Source organism: Mandrillus leucophaeus, unplaced genomic scaffold, assembly GCF_000951045.1.
Source record: "Mandrillus leucophaeus isolate KB7577 unplaced genomic scaffold, Mleu.le_1.0 Scaffold136, whole genome shotgun sequence".
In the NCBI taxonomy this organism is placed as follows: Eukaryota; Metazoa; Chordata; class Mammalia; order Primates; family Cercopithecidae; genus Mandrillus; species Mandrillus leucophaeus.
Window position 1 is genome coordinate 1,757,266 of NW_012101321.1, and position 11,682 is coordinate 1,768,947.

The 11,682-nt window shown below is 40.8% G+C and overlaps 1 protein-coding gene across 1 annotated transcript in view; it reads left to right on the top strand.

Moving 5' to 3' along the window:
- LOC105534530 overlaps positions 1-11,682 on the top strand; it is a 116,652-nt gene that overhangs the window by 185 nt on the left and 104,785 nt on the right. The window contains exons 2-3 of the mRNA XM_011973257.1: positions 129-355; positions 1,295-1,464. Coding sequence (XP_011828647.1) covers positions 129-355; positions 1,295-1,464 — 397 coding nt within the window. The remainder of the gene's footprint in view (positions 1-128; positions 356-1,294; positions 1,465-11,682) is intronic.

Consider the following 11,682-nt stretch of genomic DNA (forward strand, 5'->3'; position numbering starts at 1 on the left):
GACTCAGGCAGTGCCGCGCCGCACGGCCTGCGCCGGTTTCCAAGGTGAAGGAGGAGGAGCCTCTGAGAGAAAGTTTCCACCGAAACTTGAGCTGGGCGCAGTGGAGCACTCGCGCCCTTGGGGGCTAGCGTTTGGCCGGGGCTACACACCCTTTACTCGCGCACGCACACCGCCGTATACAGCACAGTTGTTCACCGTCCCGCCAAAGGCTTGTCTCTCCGGCTCTGCCGAGTGGAAGGAGTCGGACAACGCCGCACGTCACGGGCGTTTCCGATTCCTCGCTTCCCAAAGGTTTGACGGCGGCCACCGGCGCCCCGGCCCAGCTCTGCTTTTCTTTGCTGACTCCTTCCTTGAGGTGTGAATTCTAAAATGCTGATACCGTCCCAAGAGAGCTGAGTGAAGTGAGGCAAACGTTCGCCGGTTGTTCTCCTGACAGACCCCCTGCAGTGGACAGGGGAAATGTGGCCTTGGCCGTCGTTAATGAAGTGCCAGGATGGAGGGAGGGGGCCTGCTGATTTGTTCTGTTTTGCTTTTTAAGGGTAACTATAGCGTTACTGGAGTCGTTTGTGGATTTGGGGAGTATGTGGTGCGTGTGTGTGTCACACGTTCACTGGCAACTCCCGCCAACCCCTTCCCAAGAAGTGAAGGCTCTAATGTGGGTAGTTCTACAACAAAGGTGAAACTTCCCCAAATCACGATTCCCCGCAAGATGAGAGAGCAGGTGCAGCATCCATTTCTCCACTACCACGCTTGAGATGGTGGCTTTGGGCACTGCCGGATGCCCCGACATCCTTCCCAGAGCCCAGTTTTCCCACCGGGCCTGGCCCTGCGCGGCCGCCTGCCTTTGCATCAGAGACCACAGCTGTGCCATTGCCAAGCTGGGCAGCGCCGCCTCGCTTCCCCATTTCTCCGTCTCCCACGCCTCTTGCATGCCTGGGTGGCGAAGTGAAGGTTCTGCTTTCAGGACTTTAAATCCTGGAGGAGGAATGAGAAACTTGGTTAATGGCTCTCTTGGCATGTTCATAGCCCTGTGGTTGAAGTGGCTGAAACCTGCGGTGAGCCTCAGTCCAAGCAGCTGGGGCCACACCAGTTTGCAAAGGCGGATGTGGCAGTTTTCCACCGCAGCAGCAGCCTACTGGCGCCTCATCAGATTCTACGTTGGAGGAAGTATCTTCTTCCCTTCATTCTCAGTGAATGGCATCCAGAGATAACCAGAATCAGGTGTATCTGGTTTCAAGTTCTGTCTTGCAACCGTGATAATTGGAGGATGCAAACTTTACACTTTCTTCTCTAGCTGTCTACCACCACTACTGCGCTTGTGGATGACAGCAGGAACGCCAGGTACTTGCCACAAGTATCTCTCCAGATTCACCAGCCTTTCACCTGTGACAAGCGCCGTCAAGAAGTGGCTCCTAAGTAAAAGCTGGGAAAGAACAAGGAAGATAGAGCTCAGAGTTGAAAGCTGTGAGGTTCTGCACAACAGGTCCCCTTGGCCTGCTGTAACAGTTGGAATGTGGGGGAAGCATTCATTTACTCAACAAATATATACTGAGTGCCTTTTGCATGCTAGGCACGCATTTAGGGGTTAAGGACACTGCAGAGAGCACAAACAACAACTCCAGCCCTCGTGGAGCTTACCTCTTCCAGGTGGGAAAGACAGATGGTAAATGTATAAGGACAATATATGGACTGCTATATTACTAGAAATGTTATGGAGAGGCCAGGAGTGTTGTCTCATGCCTGTAATCCCAGCAGCTTGGGAGGCCAAAGGAGGAGGATCTATTGAGGCCAGAAGTTGGAGACCCAGCCTGGGCAACATAGCAAGACCCCCTATCTACAAAAAGTTTAAAAATTAGCCAGGCGTGGTGGCATGCACTTGTAGTCCTAGCTATCCAGGAGGCTGAGGTGGGAGGATTGCTTGAGTCCACTGCACTCTGACCTGGGCGACAGAGTGACCCTGTCTTGAAAGAAAGAAAGAAAGAAATGCTGTGGATAAAAATTAAGCAGAGAGGGTACATAAAAAGTATGAGGGGTGCTATGTTCAGAGGTGGGTGGTGATCAAGGAAAGCTTCTGGAGGAGGTAACATTTGAGGAGACTTGAGGGAAGATAGGGATATCTGAGCAAACAACTTCCCAGGCAGAAAGCATAGCAAATGCAAAGGCCCTGAGGCAGGCCAGAAGGTGCCATGAAAGAATGGAGAAGATGAAGTCAGAGAAGTGAAAGGTGGGGGTGATGCAGATCAGGTAAGGCTTTTACTCTGAGTGAGTTGGTTGGAGCCATTGGAGGATTTTGTGTAGAAAAGTGACATTTTCTGACATTGTGATTGGATCACTTTGACTGCTGGGTTAAGAATAAACAGTAGGATGTAAGGGTAGAAGCACAGAGACTGGTTAAGAGGCTACTAAAGTAATCTAGGGTCAGCAGGGTGCGGTCGCTCACACGTGTAATTCCAGCACTTTGGGAGGCCGAGATGGGCAGATCATGAGGTGAGGAGATCAAGATCATCCTGGCTAACATGGTGAAACCCCGTCTCTACTAAAAATACAAAAAATTAGCTGGGTGTGGTGGCACGCGCCTGTAGTTCCAGCTACTCAGGAGGCTAAGGCAGGAGAATGGCTTGAACTCGGGAGACGGAGGTTACAGTGAGTGGAGGCTGCAGTGAGCCAAGATCGCACCACTGCACTCCAGGGCAACAGAGCAAGACTCCATCTCAAAAAAAGATAATAATAATCAAGGGGCAAGAAGATAGAGATGTGGACCAGAGAAATAGTAGTGGAGATGATAAGCTGATGGTTTCCTCAAATTGAATGTGGGGTATGAAGGAAAGGAGATAAGGAGGACTCTGAGGCTTTTGACCTGGTCAGTGTAAGGATGGAACTGCTATAACAAAGTTGGAGAAGACTTCAAAAGGAGCAGGTTAAAGTAAAATCAAGGCAGGAAAGGAAAGGCACATAATGTGAATGATCTTCAATTTCTTCAACTTATAAAATGAAGAAAATAATACCTACTTTGTTAAGGTTGTTATAGGATGACATAAATTAGCATAGCGAAGTGTCTAACACAATGCCTGATACATGATAGGCACTTAAGAATGTTAGTTCCCTCTCTACAAATATGAATTTCATTCATATCCATTATGTCCTCTGGGAGTGAAACAGACTCATTCTTTTGAGGAAATAAGTCTTACTAAAGGTAAAGGGGCTGTCTCCTTCTCCCACTTTTGCCATGTGACACTGCCTGCTCTCTCTTTGTCTTCTACCGTGAAGACGGGCATGGTAGCTCACGTGGAAGCTTCCCGAGACCCTCACCCAGAAGCGGATGCTGGAGCCATGCTTGTACAGCTTGCAGAACTGTAAGCCAATTAAAACTCTTTTCTTTATAAATTAAAATAAATAAAAACAAAGGATAACCAAACGTGCTGGTACGGGCCTATAGTCCCAACTGCTTAAGAGGCCAAGGCAGAAGGATCAGTTGAGCCCATGAGGTCGAAGTTGCATTGAGCTTTGAGTGCCACTGCACACCAACCTGGGCAACAGAGTGAGACCCTGTCTCTTCTAAAAAGAAAAAAAGTTGAAAAATATCTATTACGTGGAAATATATTTATAATATATTATTGTATAAAGTAAGCCTAGTATAAAAGTGTGTAAAGTAAGATTCTCTTCACAAACATTAATAATGATTATATCAGCCAGGCATGGTAGCTCACACCTGTAATCCCAGTACTTTGGGAGGCCGAGGCGGGTGGATCACCTGAGATCAGGAGTTCGAGACCAGCCTGACCAACATGGTGAAACCCCATCTCTACTAAAAGTACAACAATTAGGCATCGTGGCGGGCACCTGTAATCCCAGCTACTTGGGAGTCTGAAGCAAGAGAATCACTTGAACCCGGGAGGCGGAGGTCGCAGTGAGCCAAGATCGCACCATTGTACTCCAGCCTGGGCAATAACAGCGAAACTCCATCTCAAAAAAAATCATAATAATAATAATGATGATTATCTCAATACTAGGATGACAGTTTATTTTTATTCTCTGTGCCTTTCTCTACTTCCAAGTTTTCTACCATAGGAAGGTATCACTTTCTCTTAGGAGTGGAATTGTTGGATGATAGGCTGTATATACAATGAGATTTAGTTGATACTGCCAAACGGTTTTCCAAAGTGGTTATACCAATTTATGCTCCCACTGACAACATGTAAGAATTCCGATTTGGAGCAATGCGTTTTTTAACAGCGTCATCCAGTTAAACAGCAATTGATTTGAACCTACTGCTTTAGAAGTTACAATAATTAATTAAGCAAAAGTTAAAAATAAGCATATTGGTTGTAAATGCATATATTAGCAACATGATAACCTTTTCTAAATCGTGGGTTTTTTTAAATTTATTTCATTTTATTCTTTCTCTTTTGTTTTGTTTTATTTGAGACGAAGTTTCACTCTTTCGCTCAGGCTAGAGTGCAGTGGTGCGATCTCAGCTCACCACAACTTCCACCTTCCAGTTTCAAGCGATTCTCCTGCCTCAGCCTCCTGAGTAGCTGGGATTGCAGGCACCCGCCATCATGCCCAGCTAATTATTGTATTTTTAGTAGAGATGGGGTTTCACCATGTTGACCAGGATGGTCTTAAACTGCTGACCATCTGCCTTAAACTGTGATCCGCCTGCCTCAGCCTCCCAAAGTGCTGGGATTACAGGCATGAGCCACCATACCTGGCCCCACTTTATTCATTTTTTATACTCTTCAGTTCTGTTATTATAGTACTTTAAAGCAATGAAATTATATTTCTTTATTGTAGAAACCAGAAAAGACTCCTCCCTCTTTTCCTTACCACCTTTATTTCCACTTTAAAATGTAATTATATTTGAAATTACATATTTCTCAAATTGTTAAACATGTTAAATACTAGATATTCAGGATTACATGAACAAAGGAGAGAAGTATTTCATCATTCACACACACACGCATACATACACAAATTCTTATTTCACAGAGTTCATAGGACTATAGATCTTAACACTCCTATGAGAAAGTAGACAAAGTGCATCATCTGTATTTAAGAAAAACAGAAGCTAAAATGCAACATAGGGAAGTTGTCCCAGATACGTTGGAATTGAAAGTGAAAAGTACATGAAGACATTATCATTTGTAGTCAGATTAAATCCAAATTTAAATTATCTTCTGTAGTTGCTCCTCTTTAGAAAAGAGCTCAAAAGTGAACAGTGTGTATTCTGTTATAATAGTAATCATGCTGTCAAGAAATTCTTTTTTCTAACAAGTACAATTAATAAAAATACATTACCAGAGAGGGTAGTGGCAGAGATTCCCACAATAGTACCCAGTGCTCAGTCTGGTGGAATTGGCAGTACATGCTGCAGTGTTTTTGCCAAATAGTGGTAATAATGGCATGTCCACTGGAGTAGATCTGTAATATGATTGGGTGTTGTTCCCAGTTATAGGGCCGTCAAGTTTACATAACCTCTGTGAACAACTTTATATAAGCTACTTAATATTATAATAAGTTATTTTCTTTTGAATCAGCTGCATATGTTTTCCGCAGTTTGTAGCAGAACTCTTGACAGAGCTATATGTTACATTTATTTTTGTCTGTTTTCAATGGCGAAGACATCAAGTACTATTTTGCAAGGTAGTGGTCGTAGTGGGTGTATTAGTCCGTTCTCACACTGCTATAAAGATACTACCTGAGACTGGGTGATTTATAAAGGAAAGAGGTTTAACTGACTTGCAGTTCCACGTGGCTGAGGAAGCTTCAGGAAATTTACAATCATGGTAGAAGGCGAAGGGGAAGCAAGCACCTTCTTCACAAGGCAGCAGGAGAATGAGAGTGTGAGCGGGGAGCTGCCAAACATTTTTAAACCATCAGATAATGTGAGAACTCACTCACTACCAGGAAAATAGCATGGGTGAAACCACCCCCGTGATCCAGTCACCTCCCACCAGGTCCCTCCTTTGATACATGGGGACTACAATTCGAGATGAGATTTGGATGAGGACACAGAGCCAAACCATGTCAGTGGGGATCATTGTGTTGTTATCAAACCTAAAGGGAATACAAGGCAGACACTACTAGTTACCTATTCAATTTCAAGTCTCTATTTTTATCTTTCTACCAGAACGCCACCCCCCCCTCCTTTTTTATAGCAGCAAAATGCAACCACCTTTGCAACTGCAGGTAGTTATATGACACAGTCCAAGCCAATGGAATTTAAGAGACTGTTCTTGCATGTACTTTCAGAAAGCCCAGCTGGCTTGGTTCCATGAATCTTTGCCCTTCTTTCCATTCACTTCTTCCTGCCTGGACATTGGTTACCTGGAGAAGCAGAAGCCATCTTGAGATGATGAAAGCACAAGTTAAATGTACGGGATGATGGTGCAGAAAGCCAGAAGGGGCCTCCAGAACATAGCTGTACTGCCCACCTCTAAACTTCCTGCTCTGAGATTAAAAAAAAAAAAAATCCTTATGTGTTTATACTACTGTTATTTCAGTTTCTTTTAAGTATAGCAAACACATTCAAATAATACAGCATCTGAAGTTTTTGGTTTTGTTTTTAAATTTTTTTTTAGGGACGGATTCTGGCTGTGTTGCCCAGGCTAGGGTGTAGTGGCTATTCTTCTTAGGTGCAATCATAGCTCACTACAGCCTCTAACTGGCCTCAAGCAATCCTCCCACCTCAGCTTCCAAGGTAGCTGAGATTACAGGAGAGCACCACACTAAAGTTTCTGTTAAATATAATGTTTGCTGTAGATTTTTAGTTGATGTCCTCTGTTAGATTGAAAACCTTCCTTTATTTTCCTGTGAAATTTCTAAGAGATTTTTAAATCATGAACTAGTATTAAACTTTATAAAATGATTTTTCTGTGTCTGAGATGATCATGTCATTATTTTTCCTATTTATATCCCTTGATGTGATGATTTTTATTGTAGATCTTCCTATGTTGAACCAAATTTACATTGTTTGCATTAACCTTATTTGATTGTAATATATTTTTAGTAGGGTATTAGACTCTGTTACCTAACATTTTACTTGGCATTATTTTGCATCTATGTTCATAAGTAAAATAGGCCTTTTTTCTTTATGTGACTAGGTATCAACATTATATTGGCCTTATAAATTATGTTGAACACTTTACCTATTTTTTCTATTTTTCTAGAGCAATTTGTATCATAGGAATCATCAAGCAATAAGATGCAGGGAAAACTCTGGATACTACATACCCAAAGTTGAATACATTTTTCTTCTAACTGTTTGAAACTTTTAATGCACATAAAGACAAGTGCACATATTGTAAGTATATAGTTCAGTTTATTTCCACAAACTGAATAAACTCATGTAACCAGCACCCAGAAAATGGAATCTGGAAGCTTTCTTGTGTCCGCTTCCAATCACTATTTCCCCTCAAGGTTAATCCTGACTTCTAACCGCATAGATTTGTTTTGTCTATTTTAGTACTTTATATAACCAGAATAATAGAATAGATACTCTTTTGTATCCGTCTCTCTGGTGCTTGTTTGTTAGATTCATCCATATTGTTGATGTGCTTATTGCTAGTTTATTATTGCTGCATATAATATTTCATTGGGTAAATATTCCATGAATTAGTTATCCATTACTACTTATAAGTGTACAGCTCAGCTTATTTTCATAAGCTGAATAGACCCATGTAATTGATGGTTGTTTGGTGACAGAGAGAAGGGGTTTTTTTTTTAATCTTTTAAAATGCATGGCAAGAAAGTAGAATTACTTAAGTACTAGAAAACAATAAGAAGCAGGAAATTAAAATGGTATAGCTACTTTGGAAAACTGTCTAATAGTTCCTGAAATGATTAAACATAGAGTTACTATATGACCCAGCAATTGCACTCATAGGTATACATGCAAGACAAAACATATGTCCACACAAAAACTTGTACATAAATATTCATAGCAGCATTAGCCATAATATCTAAAGGGTGAAAATAATCCAGATGTCCAACAACTGATGAATGGTTAAACAAAATGTGGTATATCCATATAATGGAATATTATTTGGCCATAAAAAGGAATGAAGTGGCCAGGTGCCGTGGCTTACACCTGTAATCTAGCACTTTGGGAGGCCAAGGCAAGTGGATCACTTGAGGTCAGGAGTTCACAACCAGCCTGGCCAACATGGTGAAATGACATCTCTATTAAAAATACAAAAATTAGCCAGGTGTTGTGGTGGGTCCCTGTAATGCCAGCTACTTGGGAGACTGAGGCAGGAGAATTGCTTAAACCCGGGAAGCAAAGGTTGCAGTGAGCCAAGATCGTGCCACTATACTCCATCTTGGTTGACAGAGCAAGACTCCATTTCAAAAAAAAAAAAAAATGAAATATTAATAGGATATACACTGCAATATTGATGAAGCTTGAAAATATTATGTTACATAGAAGCAGCCAGGTACGGAAGATATTGTATGGTTCCATTTATATGAAATGTCCAGAATCAAAATAGACAAATTCGTACAGGCAGAAAGAGGCTTGGGGAGTTAGAGAGGGGAATGGGGCATGACTGCTAATGGATACAGGTTTCTTTCTGGTGTCATGAAAATGCTCTGGAATTAGATAGTATTGATGGTTCTACATGTAAATATACTAAAACCTCTCAATGCATACTTTTAAAAAGATGACTTTTACAGTATATGAAATATCTGTCCCTTTTTTTTAAAGGAAAGTAGAATAAAAGAGTGCCAGAGCTGGCACTTGTCTGGAAATTATCCACTGATCCCTGGTGGCCTACAACCTGGGTTACAATGGGTTATAAATGAAGGGACAGGAGACAAACCTTTCGAGGAAGACACTAGGAGAAGGGGGGTGGCAATGGAATCCATGGAGGAAGACAGTGAAGATATGTGCTTTTTTGAGCCTTGGCTCTGGATGGAATGATTTTTTTTAAAAAGTTTCCCCTGAAAATCACTAACCCCACACCTAATTTGGAGCCAAAATTAATATTATTTATGTGGTCCAAAAATACTCCAAAAGTTTAGATCAGACGGGTCCTGGATTGGTTGTACCTCTAGATGCCCAGTCGGCACAACAAACACAAATCTTGTTGAGGAATGCATTTTAAATCCAGTCTTCAAAGCGTTGCCACAGATAAGTATGCAAAGAAATTGAATATTATACTTTTCCTTTGGATTTCAGTTTAATCCTGGCTGTTTTAGGAATTTTTTGTTGACAGAGCTGTTTAAATCTACCTTTTTGTTATTAATTACTTATTCTAGTGTTTTGTTGTCAGAGAACATACTCTATGTGATGCTAATTATTTGGAGTTTATAGAGGCTTCTTTTGTAACCTAGTCCATAATCAATTAATATAAATGTTCCATGGGTGCTTTAAAAATAGATATTTTTTTAATAGATATTTTTTAGAAATTGATATTTTAAATTTTTTAAAAAATAGATATTTTAAAAATTTGATATTTAAAAAATAGATATTTTTTATTTATATGTTTTTAAAATTGATATTTTTTAAAGCACCCATGGAACATTTATTTTAATCGATTATGCATTTATATTATGGATTTATAGTATGCATTTTTATTAATTATGCATTTATACTTATTGATTACAGATGTGAGCACAGTGCAATTACACCTGTAATCTCAGCACTTTGGGAGGCCAAGGTGGTTGAATCACTTGAGCCCAGGAGTTTAAGACCAGCCTAGACAACATGGTAAAACCCCATTTCGACAAAAAAAAAAATACAAAAATTTTCTGGGCATGGTGGTGCACACCTGTAGTCCTAGCTACTTAGGAGGCTGAGGTGGGAGGATTGCTTGAGCCCAGGAAATTGAGGCTGTACACTGTGACTGTGCCACTGCACTCCAGCCTGGGTCACAGAGCAAGATACTCTCTCTTTAAAAAAAAAAAAAGAAAGATTATTAGCTTTTTGGGTGTGCAAAGTTAAACACATAGAACAATAGAAGATGAAATATATTAGTTTTGTACATTTTGTGTGCTTATTTTGTATCTGCCTTATCAAAAAATTTTAAAGGTGTCTTGTTAGATATTACCATGTATTATTGTTGATTTTTAAAAATTTTCCCCAGTAGTCTACTGGTCCTTGCTCCCTGTACTTTGAATGTATATTTGATATAATTTGGATGTTTGTCCCTTCTACATCTCATGCTGAAATGTAATCCTTGATGTTGGAAGTGGAGCCTGGTGGGAGGTGTTTGGGTTATGGGGGTAAATGCCTCATTAATGGTTTGGTGCTGTCCTCGCAGTAATGAATGAGTTCTCACTCTATGAGTTCACATGAGATCTGATTGTTTAAAACAGCCTGGCACTTCCTCCCTCTCTCACTTGCTCCTTCTCTCACCATGTAACATGCTGGTTCCCCTTCACCTTCTGCCATGATTGTAAGCTTCCTGAGGCCCTCACCAAAAGCAAATGCTAGCACTATGCTTTATGTACAGCTTGAAGAACCACAAGCTAATTAAAGCTCTTTTCTTTATAAATTACCCAGCCTCAGGTATTTCTTTATAGCAACACAATTGGACTAATACAATATTGTTTAGTGCATATTTATTCCATCATTAGTGTTTATGATATATTGACTTTTTTTTTTTTTTTTCCCGAGACAGAGTCTCGCTCTGCTGCCCAGGCTGGAGTGTAGTGGCGCGATCTTGGCTCACTGCAAGCTCCACCTCCCAGGTTCATGCCATTCTCCTGCCTCAGCCTCCCAAGCAGCTGGGACTATAGGTGCCTGCCACCATGCCTGGCTAATTTTTTGTATTTTTAGTAGAGATGAGGTTTCACCGTGTTAGCCAGGATCGATCTTCTGACCTCGTGATCCGCCCCCCTCAGCCTTCCAACGTGTTGGGATTACAGGTGTGAGCCACCGCGCCTGGCTGACCTTTTTTTTTTTTCCCCAATATGCAGTAACCCACTTTATTCTTTGTATTAGTGCTCTCCATGAAAACAGAACCAACTGGATGTGCGTATACATAGAAAGAGATGTATTATAAGGAATTGGCTCATGCGATTATGGACACTGTCAAGTCCAAATCTACTGTATAGGCCAGAAGTCTATAGCTAGGGGAGCAGATAAAGTCCAGCAGGCAGAGAATTTCCTCTCGCTTGGAAAGGCTGGTCTTTTTGTTCTATCCAGACCTGCAACTGATTAGATGACGTTCACCCACGTTATGGAGGGCAATCTGCCCCACCCAAAGTTTACCAATCTAAATGTTCATCTCATCCAAACACCCTCCAAGTTGAAACATAAAATTAACTATCACATCCCTTGTAACTTGTTTTTTGCCTTAAATTCAAACGGTATATTACAATTATTACCCCAGTTCTCTTCTGGTTCATATTTTGCTGGTTTGCATTTTCTATACTTATTTTTTGCCTTTCTTGAACTGTTTATTTTATGTCTATCCTCTGTAAATGACATATTGCTACATCTAATTTTTAGAAATACATTCTGAGATTTTCAGGTTATGATGCAAAAGTTTAATCTACTCATATATATTCTAATTTCTGATATATCAGCACTCCATTTGCCATCTTTTTCAAGTTTTATTTTTGCTATACTTTCTTTTTTGCCCACATTTGATAGATCAGATTTTCTTCTGCTTGTTTAAAATTTATGTGTTTTGTTTCTATTCTTCAGGTAGTAATCCCTAACTTTTTTTTTTTTTT